At 33.6% G+C, this 12,880-nt stretch overlaps 1 protein-coding gene across 1 annotated transcript; it reads left to right on the forward strand.

Moving 5' to 3' along the window:
• Positions 1–945: 945 nt before the first annotated feature.
• Positions 946–11,383, forward strand: LOC111674211 (alanine--glyoxylate aminotransferase 2, mitochondrial-like; the record flags this gene model as incomplete). The annotated part of the gene is given in 4 exon segments (XM_023433667.1): positions 946–1,049; positions 6,777–6,862; positions 9,011–9,195; positions 11,071–11,383. Coding segments are annotated over 4 exon segments (600 nt in total), but the record flags the coding sequence as incomplete, so codon positions are not given.
• Between the last annotated feature and the right edge of the window lie 1,497 nt (positions 11,384–12,880).

The following is a 12,880-nucleotide window of genomic DNA, read 5'->3' on the forward strand; positions in this document are numbered from 1 at the left end:
GTACACATAACCTCAAAATCGCGTACCTCTTTACTAAATCGGTCATCTTGGACTTTCGTGAGGTTTCTGACGTTCGGGCGTCGACGAAAGTGTATCTACACTTCTGCACTTTTCAAGAAACGTGTAGTACCCTCGTTACCCTCGAGTGTAAAAAGTGCAGTCAACGCGAACAAACCTAAAGTCTGACTCTGCGTTACGTGCGCGCGCATGCTCGGCGCTCAACTAGAGTTCTAAATCCAGTAAGTTACGTCAGAAACGAAGAGAAATTCCCGGTAACTTATCGGTAATTTCTCCAAACCCTATTTTATCAAGAAATTATGAGAATTTGAATTTTTCAACAGAGCGAACGAGAGGTTTCGATTACCTATAGAGAAACATCGTAGAGAGGAATTTCCGTTGTACGTTCTCCGTAGCCAATCAAAACCTCCCATTCGCTTCGTCGCAGAATTAAATATCAGTTCGTTTGAAACAAATCGCATGGAATTTTCCGTGAAGTTGTACATACGTAAATATTTTTAGCTGGAGGTAAATACGACCCTATAATCAATATTTTCTAATAGTAATTATTACTCTTTAGCTTGAACTTAGAAGTTGATTGAAAAAAAAAAAGTTATTTAAACGAAGAAACCTAAAGTATAAATAACAAAATTAACGTTCTCTTAAATTCTTAATGTTCCCGGTAACTTACGGTATGTTTCACAGTTACCTTCTCCAATTTAATGTTACCGAGAATTTTCGAACTCTACGCTCAACTCGACAGAGAATCCATAAATAAACATCGCAGCGGATCTGAACCCGGTTGAAAGACCGGCGGATTGAGAGATTACGAGGTTATCGATACCAGAGGGCGTTCGATCGAACACGCGGGAAGGGAAATTACGAAAGCGTGAAACCTCGTAACCTCGAAGGTCCCGATAATTCGTCGTTCCATTCAGTAAGCGTTCAGCAGCCTTCGCAGTTCGTTTCACTCCGTCGCTAGTTTTCGATCTTACACGTAATCCGTCCATATCAGAAGTGTGCCATATATTTTGCTATGAAGCTTCGAAAGTGTAAGTGCGATAGAGATGCATGCGCGGGAAAAATGTGGAACTTTTTCAAATGAAACTAGACAGAACTAGCGTTATGCACTAAGAAAACAGTTTATTCCATCCAACACAGAAATATATTTAAACAGATTTTATTCAAGCAAAACAATTATTTGTATCATTCGACAAAACGTTTATTTGATTTCAGTAAAGGACAAATTTTCATGTTCTTAAGTGAAATACATTATTTGTTTGACGTACCTGTCCTAATTTAAACCAATAATTTCTTTTAACGATTGCGAACTATATCGATTAACTTGTTCAACTGTCTCGTATTTAAATTAAAAAAAAAAATTATTCGATTTCAACAATGCTTGTTTAAACAAACATTGTAAGAGAAGAACATTTATTGAATTCCAATGAAGCAAATTATTTGATTACATCTAACAAATATGGTCGATCGACAAATATGTTTGATTGACATATATGCTTGTTCGACTATATAACAAAAAAAAATATGTTTCATTCGCACATATTTGTTTTCAATTAAACAAATCGTTTTCTCAGTGTATATTAACCGAATTAATTAACTAATGCCTGGTTCCACCAACCTCGGTTAAATCATAGATAACCTAACCGTAGGTTGAAGTTAACGTCAAAGTTAATCATCGATTAAAAACGTAAATGTTGCATTACATTTATTTAGAGCGTGATTAACTAATCGTATACACCATTTGAAGTAAGTTTAATTGTGCCCATAATTATGAAAGTGGTCTAAGTCATGTATTTCTTGTTTCGAGATATTTAATGAATTGCATTTGAATAAATTAAAAAATATTTTTATATTATGCAACATTTTAATTTCGAGTTTTATTAGTTTTGATTAATGGAAATTTATTATGAATATGAAATTTTGGGTGAATTTCATAGGAAAATGTTGTTTTTAGAGTGTGAATTGACTTAGACCATTTTCAAAATTAACTGAATGTCCTGTAAATGACAAAGCAATAAAAAACTACGAGTTTTATTAGAAACGATAATTTTAATGAAATAATTCATGAACATTTATTAATTATTTTTCAAAATAAATCCATTTTTATCATGTTAGGCTTTCATCATTATGAGTTTTTAAGGTTTTTTCAAATGTTCCTGAAAAACTGGAGAGATGTAAACATAATATCTTTGTTTTTCTTCCGTTACTAGTCTAGTGGTGGGGTATAATGGAAGTAATTTAATATTTCCGTATATTTTTGGTCTTCCTCTTTTAGGCGAAAGATTCAAAACGTGGAATTTAGAATCATCTAAAGAAGTATTACGTGGTCGTATAATATCTGCAAATCACATCATATCCGAATAGTAATTAACATATTCACATAATATGTACGTTGTCATTAACTTACCTGAACCGCTATCCGCGGACATAGTGGTAAAATATATAAATTATTTTTCCGTCAATAATTAGTTCGGAAGAGCCCAACTGTATTAGTGCACTTTCAAAATAGAACAAAATGAATTCCATGTATTGTTAGGTAGACCGGAAAGTATTGTCGTTTCTGTTACCGTTTGATTGTCATTTGTCGGCTTATCGTGTAGTTCAAAAACGCGCCAAAGAGGGCCACGTGCCATTTTAAGGTTATGATTATATAATTTCTTTAAATTTTTGACGTAGACCACTTTCATAATTAACACTAAATGAATTCCATATAATGTTGAAATTACAACCACTCTCTAATGGTTCATGTTTGACAATATCGTAAAAATGACATTGAATTAATTTAGCTTAAGATAATGTGGGGTGAAATACCTGATAAACTCATTTTTTTTTTTAATTTGGACTTAGACCACTTTCATAATTATGGGCTCAATTGTCGGTGAACGTGTTCGCGTGATTGGCTGATACTCCGATCGACTAGAAAGCAAGATAGATGCGTCCTTGTCGAGACACGAAGTTTCACTAGTTTCATGCAACAAGTTATCTCACAGTTGCTAGCCTCAAGAAATAAAGTTCTTTGTTTAACACTAGATCGCCGGATGTTGGGTATACACCTATTTTGCCTGAAATTATTCAATTTAACTCAAACATCAAAATTGAGTTTTAAAAAAAATAAAATGTTATTTTAATGAAACTTTGTTCAAAACAATTCTTACATATATATTCTGGAAGCACTCTTTACGGTACCAAGTATAATATTTCTTTTGGAGTAGGAAGTTGGCCCTGAGATGTCTTTGAATTTGGTATGACCGAGAAATCTACCAGTATTTTTACCGTCTTTCAATTTTTCCCATAATGTCCCATCAGCAGCCCTTTGTGTTGAAATTTCTTCATTATCGGATCTATCTGCAGGGTCTAATTCGCTTTCGGTTTCAAAATCAGGAATATATCGTACTCTTTTTTTGCCAAGAGTGATATAACGATCACCATCACTAGCACTTGATTCACTTTTAGATAGAACACAAGCTCTTCTTTTTCTAGTTGTATAATGAAGATCTTCATCTTCACTGCTCGAAAATTCAATCCTATTAGCTTGATTCTCTATTTCATATAGTTCAGTATCAGATGCACCGGATTCGATATCTGACTGTTTTCCTCTTATTTGGGTCAGTTTTTTTCACAATTCAAGATCTCTTACATTTCTTGTCATAATAGCAACCCTTATCTAGAACTAAAATATGTTTTTACATTTACGTAAATACATCTTATAAATAAATTCTGAAATTACCTTGGTACGCAAAAATTCTTCAAAAATAATTTATAAAATTTATTTTTTTTTGTGTTACTAAAAATGCATTATTCTCTCCGATGCCATAAATCGAAATGGAAGAACACAAAGAATTTTTTATCAGAGCTTTCATAAAAGCCTTCAACAAAAAAAACTTGCAACAAATATTGCAATAGATATCTAACTAGTAAAGTGACAAGTTTAAACATGAATACTATCGAATCGGATTGTTTACAAAAAATTTCTATTGACAAGAAATAAGTTACATGTGTGTAAAACGACCAACTTTAAAAATATTTAATCAGTCAATTTGACTCACATCTGTCAATATAGGTATAGCACATATGGATTTTTGGAACTAAGGAGTGGGGAGAGGAAGGAATTAGCATTTGTATACATTTCATAATTGTATTAAAAACCAACATATGTTTTAAAAATAAATTATTTAAGTTTTTCTATATATATAGCAATAAAATCGTAAATGAGTCAATTTGACAACAAATAATTTCACAATATTGAATGTGCAAGTTTGCAATAGATATCTAACTAGTAAATTGACAAGTTTAAACATGAAAACTATCGAATCGGATTGTTTACAAAAAATTTCTGTGGACAAGAAATAAGTTACATGTGTGTAAAACGACCAAATTTAAAAATATTTAATAAGTCAATTTGACTCACATCTGTCAATATAGGTATAGCACATATGGATTTTTGGGACTAAGGAGTGGGGAGAGGAAGGAATTAGCATTTGTATACATTTCATAATTATATTAAAAACNATAAAATCAAAAACATCTTCATCCGTTTCTTCATGAGATGTTAATACATACTCAATAGAATCCATGTTTTCCACACGTTTGTGCAGTTTCTAAATTGGAGTTCGATTAACTGAAGCTAAAGATCGAATGTGGCTGGTTAATTTAAACGGCGGTTAATGGAAATTAATTCGCCGTTAAAATGTGGTGCAACTCATTGTAACTGAGGATTAACATTTTGGCCGAGGTTGGTGGAACCAGGCATTAAAGATGGTTTAGGTTTTATCGCTTGAAAAATTCATGGAAAATTGGTAACATTATTTTATATACCGAATGTCTTTGTTACAATTGCTACCAATACAGGGTGTAAAGAAAAAAGAATGTTTAGAAGTGTTTTGTACATTCACTTGGGGTTACACCTTTTTGTGAAATTATTTATAATCTGGTGGCCGTTTTAAGCCATCTTTTATACGCCATCTCCTCCAATCAAATGAGCTGTTTATTTTGAAAGTGGCCTAAGTCCATTTATACTTAAATTGAGATATTTAAGGGTTTGTGTTTCAATGCAATTAAAAATATACGTACAGGATACCAATGAATCATACCGCTTAAGTGTATCTAAAGGAGTTAAATTTACAGTTCCTATCGAAATAATGGCAATTATTAAGTGAATAACATGCGTTTTCTTACCAAGAATGAAGTTAAGCCACTTTTAAAATTAACAACCAGATTCATTATAAAATTTGAAAGAGCCCAAGTCCATTCGACATAATTTAAAATGCTTCAAATTGAAAAAAAAACAATACTCAAGTTATTTTATATATCTTTACAACACTTCAAAAATAATATTTATGCAATTCAGAACATTTTTTAACTACATAAATTACAAAACAATTTACTGCTCTTCTACATTTTGGGTATGTGAAACAGATTTGAAGAAGTCATGATGTTCCGGTGGTATATATAGTAGTAGGTCCATTATGTCCTTGAATTTCGCTGTTGTAATTTGTCTTATATTTTTCACTTTTAAAATTAACGACCAGATTCATTATAAAATTTGAAAGAGCCCAGGTCCATTCGACATAATTTAAAATGCTTCAAATTGAAAAAAACAATACTCAAATTATTTTATATATCTTTACAACACTTCAAAAATAATATTTATGCAATTCAGAACATTTTTTAACTACATAAATTACAAAACAATTTACTGCTCATCTACATTTTGGGTATGTGAAAGAGATTTGAAGAAGTCATGATGTTCCGGTGGTATATATAGTAGTAGGTCCATTATGTCCTTGAATTTCGCTGTTGTAATTTGTCTTATATTTTTATAAAGTGGTGTCAATACAATATTTTCGAAATTTCTTGGTCTACCCCGACGTGGTAATAAATCCGGGACTTTAATATTTTCATTCTCATTCATTGATGTCTTATAGAAAATTTTATATGGTTCATTTCTGACAAAACGCATCCAACATATTTTTAACCAGTTTATCGATTCTCCGTTAGAATTCTTTACCCTTTTAAAAATTGCATCTTCTAATAATTTTGTTGATACAAAATCCTCTCGTTTCATTTCATTTAGAATAAAGTTATTGCCGCTCCGGCAATTTTTGATAATATTATAATAATCTTGGGGGACAAGCGGTAAATTATTTTTTTTTAATGACATTTCTCTCACGCCAAAATCTCTATCATTTGGTAAAAACGAATGTCCTGATATTAAAAATGTATGATCTATGATTTCCACATTATTTTCAACAGTTTGGACAATTTTTAGCCACATTAAAGCTACTTTCATGTTTCTATTTTGTCCTGCACACATGTCAGTGTAAGTTATAATGTATCTTTCACTTCTTAAATTTTTAACATGTTTTAGGATGCATGTACCTATTTCTTGAGCACCTCTTGATGCAGTAGTTTCATCCCAAACGTACATGTGAACATTATCATTATGAAAATTGTGAATATCCAAATTTATAACGTACATATAGATTGGACTTAGGCCACTTTCAAAATGATGGTTTCAATTGTTGAACTAACTCTGGAAACTTATGTGTCCAAAATTATCGTATTTACTCGGAATATAATTAACCTCAAATGCTTTATTGATAGATAACTTCAAGTTGTACGTGTAACTACGGGCAACCGAAAATAATTGACAAATGGACTTAGGCCACTTTCAAAATAAACGGCTCAAATTTCTTCCAGCATAAATAGAACTTGCAACAATTTTGAGTAATCATATCGAATTTCTGTTTAATAATTAGGTTTTCGATGGGGTCAATTACGACGAATTCATACAGGGAAATTGGGGAATTTGCCGACATGCGAATACACACCTTCCAACTACGACGTAAGATTATCTTTTTCTTTCCTCGAAGTAGCACGTTTCGTTGCTACCAATTATATTATGTTATATTATATTATAATATCGTAATATATGAACACCCTGTAAATATTTCATAATAGTGTTAATTTCCTACTAACGGCTAGGAGATTGTTATTAAATCGTCAGTCTTTTGTCAGCTGAGAGGAAAAGAGTTTGTAAACAGAACAACTTGACTCTGTTAAAGCCATTGTTGTAAAAGGAACGTAATTTAAAAAAAAAAATGAAATTTCATGGGTATTAGGACCTTAGGGTCTCTACATTTTTCTCTAGTAGCACAGAATAATTTCTAAATATTTTTTTCTAATCTTCGCTAAATATCTCAAACAATACATTTTTTACGGTGTCTTGTAGATTTCATTTGAATATATCTAAAACATTTTAGATTTCATTTTAAAATATCTAAAATATTTAATGAAAATATCAATGAAATTTAATGTTAATACATACTCAATAGAATCCATGTTTTCCACACGTTTGTGCAGTTTCTAAATTGGAGTTCGATTAACTGAAGCTAAAGATCGAATGTGGCTGGTTAATTTAAACGGCGGTTAATGGAAATTAATTCGCCGTTAAAATGTGGTGCAACTCATTGTAACTGAGGATTAACATTTTGGCCGAGGTTGGTGGAACCAGGCATTAAAGATGGTTTNTGGCGGCATCCAGTGTCGTGTTACCAAACCTCCTTATAGCACTGACTACTAATATAATTATATTAATTATATTAATTATATTAGCAGTCAGTGCTGACAGTACATGTACGTCGTGTATTATTTCAGCTATTTCATTACCAGAACGACTTTGCACCTTTTTGTTACATACACCAACAACTTTTATAGATGATATATTGTTAGACAAATATTCGTAACAGTATGTAACGTCTGAAAAAAAACACTCACATGTTCATACTAACTTAATTATTTATTTATTATTAGTTTTTTGGTCTATATTAAGAAGATAGAATACATTAGATTAAGGTTAAGTATACATTTCGAAATAACATACTCTTCTGTAACATTTTATGCACTTCTGCACTCTCTACTACATCGTACCGAAGACCGTTTAGTTCATACATTTCACTGTAATAATCGATTTCATTTGACATCCTTGCTTCTTTAACTTGAATCTAGACGTTTTGAGTTTGAATTTGATCTACGCAACACGTTGAGTGTAGGTAGCGTAGAAAATTTGTGATACATAAAATGGCGTCTGATCAGTAAACATGTTGAGTAATCGTACCCATTCAGCAGATGAGCGCTATCCGATCACTAAACAGTTTTCTCCTCTGAATGCACCCATTAACTAACTTCATACAATGTCCGTAAAATGAAGTCATGGAACTATGTTGTAGATCTTGTTAAATTTTCCATAAATTTTCAGTTCATTAATGTCGACTATGGGATAACTGGCTTGTGACTTGAGTATGCAGTAAATATATTGCTACAACCATTTATCACAAATTTACAGCAAATTTCTGTTATAATTTATTGTGTAATATGCGTACATATTTTGCAGATATTTCATGCAGCAAATAATCTGGAAATTGTTTATAAATCGATTTACCTCATCACATCATGTTCATGAATTTCTATCTGGGACCCTATGTACGCATATTAAACAATTAATTTCAACAAAAATTTGCGGTAAATTGGTTATAAATGGATGTAGCATATAAATTAACAGCATATCAATTATCGTTTTTCGTAGAAAACGGGCATAAAAAATAGTCAACTGTCGCAATTAATTAATCACGCAGTAATTCATCATAATTACTATCCTGACATGTGACTTTACTGTCTTTTACGTATGCATTTTATAACCATAATTTTGGTTAATTAATATTTTACATATATTTATTAATTATTTAGTTAAAATGGGGAGGGTGTATGTAATGGGGGAGGAAAGAAAAGAATGGAGAGTCACGATATGATGTAAATATGACGTTACTGAATGTTCCAGTTACGACTTTTGTGACAAATTTATCGCAAAATTTTTCTTCAAATTTCTTTATCTTTTTCTTGAGACTAGGCAAATTCAACCCTCGATTATTGTATCACTCTTCTTATGTATATGGTTAAAAGGAAAGTAGGAGTTGTTTGCACATTTGATTTTCAGGGCACTGATTACGAAATTGCAAAAGAGTCTCGCACCAAAAATTCGATTCCATCCGTAAAGTTACTTTACAAGACTCCATTGATGATACACGAAGGAAGAGGTCAATGGTTGTTCGACCATAATGGCCAGCGATATCTCGACATGTTTGGGGGAATTGCCACAGTCTCCATTGGACATTCCCACCCGTAATTACTACGTTTACCTTTGTAATTTTACAACACTACGACTTGAACATTTTTGGATCTTTCCCAGCGAAATTACACTCAGAGAAAAAGAGCTGGTAAACAGAATAATTTGGCACCATTAAGGTGAAGTAAAACATGACGAGGAATTTGATCGACGTCGATAAAGAAGATTTTTCTAAATGCCTACGTTGCCGACGTTCGTTTTTCTATTGACAGCTGTGTCGAATTATATTCCGTATTGTACCAAATGGCATACTCTACCTATCGTTTTCGTACAATAATTATAAAGAAGTCGAAGTAAAACTCCAGAAAATCCTCTGGATTCATGCTTTCTGGGGCCCTAATTGACTGCAAAGGGACCCCCTGCGCCATCTGTGATTTCCAGGTCAATTAAATTTTCACTCCGAGACCTCGTATTACCATCGTTTTAGCATAGGAGCGCATACAATACTTTATTTGCGTTTATCCCGTTCAAACGCGAGTTTATCGACTACTAGAGTGTTCTAAATTGTCGTAAAATTGTCCTGACCCTTTCGATTCTCATATCAGAGCCTTCGATAATTATACATTGATCGAAATATGAGAGCTCGACGCCATTTTAGTTCTGGTCTAGGCTGAGTTAAAAAATTTTGTTAAAAAATCCAAATTTTGAATGTGTCAGGACAATTCTTAGCTGATCAGGAGTGACGTGTCAAAGTTTCGGACAGTTTGGACTAATATCCTTAAAAAAAGTGTTGTATTAGTATCGACTGATTTGAAGGGGGTTTCACTTCACCTTAATAACTAACAGGAGCACAGCCAAATGGAAGGCAGAGTGGAAAGGACGCCGTAGCGTTCTCGCCGCTATGCCTTCCGTTTGGGAATGCTATTGATTGGCTGTGCTTCAATTAGTTAAGGTGAAGTGAAACCCCCTCTGAATCAGTTAATTCGAATAAGACACTTTTTTTAAAGGTATTGGATAGAGCCGTCTGAAACTTTGACACAGACTCGTGAGTACCTAGGAATTATCCTGACACTTTCAAAATTTGGATTTTTAAAGAAAATTTTTTAATTTAGCCCAGACCAGAACCAAAATGGCGTCCAGGTCTTATATTTCGACCCGTATTCAATTATTGAAGGCTCTAATATGGGAAACGAAAGGGTCATGACAATTTTACGACAATTTAGAACACTCTGATAATTGTGGAACTTGCATTTGAACGGGATTGAGGTTAAAAAAGTGCCTTATGCGCTAAAACCATGCTAGAGCGAAGTCTAGGAGTGAAAATATAGTGTGCTTGGGAATCACAGATGGCGCAGAGGGTTAATCTACAGTCAATTAGGACCTCAGAAACCATGGATCCAGGGGATTTCTGTTTTACTTCGATTTCTTTATAATTATTGTACGAAAACAACAGATGCTGTATGCCATTTAGGACAATACCCAATATAATTCGACACAGCTGTCAATATAATAACGAATGTCGGCAACGTAGGTATTTAAGAAAACCTTTTTTACCGACGTTGATCAAGTTCCTCGATGTGTTTCACTTCACCTTAATACAGGAAGTTTATGCACTGTAGGAGAAAATAGTACAGGACTTTTCGACTGCTTTTTCATCAAGAATAGCGTTATATAAACCGTGACTACCAGTTCTGTTACACCCTGTATATCCATGAACGAGATAATGATAAATTGCGTTGCTTTAATAAAAATGGCTTTAACAGGGTCAAATTGTTCAATTTACCAGCTCTTTTTCTTTTAGTGAAGCGGCTGGCTCTTTGAAATTTCATAAATGAACTTATCGTTTCCGATTGTCACGCGGAATAATTTTCCAGGAGATCCGTAAATGTTTACGTGTGCGTTTAAATTTACATTACTTTAAATTTATACAGAAAAGTGACGTCAGCCATTGCCGAGCAAGCGAAGCGATTGACTCACACATCGATGCTGTATATGCACCCACGATTACACGAATACACGGAAAAATTAAGAAACAAGTTGCCAAAAAATTTGGATGTGGTTTATTTGGTGAACAGTGGCTCGGAAGCCACAGAACTTGCCTTTTTGTTGGCACGACTGTATACAGGCTCGCAAGATATTGTTTCCTTGGGAAATTGTTATCATGGCGGAAGTTACGCGTCATCCGCATCCACTGCTTCTTCTGCATGGAGATATCCAATTTCATCACCTCCAGGTCATATTCACGTAAGTTGAAAATTTCACTGAAGCGTTTTAAGGTGAAGTGAAACACCTCTCAAATCAATCGATTCGAATAAGACACTTTTTTCTGAGTATATTGGATCGAACTGTCTGAAACTTTGACTCATGATTCGTGTTCACCTAAGAATTGTCCTAACACTTTCAAAATTAGGATTTTCTTAAAAAAACTTGGTTGACAGCGTAGACCAAAACCTTAGCACACGCAGAAGAATAATATTGTAATCACATTACATATGCTCGCGGGTAAAAGTATCGTTGTAACCTTAACAACAATTATTGCAGACGTAATTAAAATTTATTGTCCTTTTAACCATTGCGGCTGTAGCAGCAACTGCAGAACTCTTGTAAATGAGTTGTAGTTATATTTGCATTTGTCAGCGGTACATGTATAACATTGGAAAGTAAAAATGGCACGTGTAAAGGCACGGGTAAAAATGACCATCACAGTTGTAAAATATAAAAACAAGAACTCTATTGAAAACCGTATAATATACCGTAGCACTAGTAATTTTTACAAGCATGAACTGTTATTGTTCCTATTGTGAGTTTAATACACAGCGCAAGAAGCATTCGGGTCGTGAGATGCATTAGGTTGCGCAGTCCTGCGAACCGTTAGATTCATTGTGACTTCGGTAGCCGCATCATTCGGTCCTCTTCGAAATTCGGTTTTCGATCTAATTTAAGATCGAGTTTTACTTTTTCAATTCATTGTAATAGTTTGATTAAGTGACTACATGGATGACTTTGTAAAAAATGAACTTCAGGAGTCGAGGTTAGAAAACCTACAACAATCGTTCCAAGGTAAGCTTTACATGAAACAAATATTTACCGTTTTCAATGTATTGTATCTGTAGTGATTTCCCGAGTTCCCGACAGGAAAGGATACCGTTTACAATGATACTTTCTACATGCAGCAACGGCGACATATATGTACGTTTGTCAATGGTAGTTTTTACATGAGCTGACTGTAATATACACATGTCGCTATTGTATTTTCTAGCTACCCCAACGGTAATAAATGCGGTGCTGCGTGTTACTTTCTACATGTATCAACGGTAAAGGATACACCAGCGAACGTTATCATATACACACGTTATGTGGTAACTATTGCTTCAGTTCACGAGTTTATACTGTCACGATTGTAAATATAACTGTCGTATTGTTGTAACTGTAATAATTCTTTGTAATGATGTGTACTATAATGGAATTGTATATTTGACGTTTTTAGCAGCGTAATCATTACTTTGTAAACCAGCTGTCCTTATATTTACCAGCGATTGCTGTTATATCTATCCCAACTGTAGTAATTGTAACAACTTTTTTCTCTCCGTGCACTGTTCGGCTGTCTGCAGAGTAGCAGCCTCACAGGCGTCTTCCCGCTATGTCTCCTGTTGGGGCAGTGCTGCCAGATGTACGGGTTTCTCAGTAGAACTATGGATTTTTCAATATATAAAAAAAATACGGATTGTTGTACGGATTTCG

This window comes from Orussus abietinus, unplaced genomic scaffold (assembly GCF_000612105.2).
Source record: "Orussus abietinus isolate OABI.00-Male unplaced genomic scaffold, Oabi_2.0 scaffold929, whole genome shotgun sequence".
Classification (NCBI taxonomy): domain Eukaryota; kingdom Metazoa; phylum Arthropoda; class Insecta; order Hymenoptera; family Orussidae; genus Orussus; species Orussus abietinus.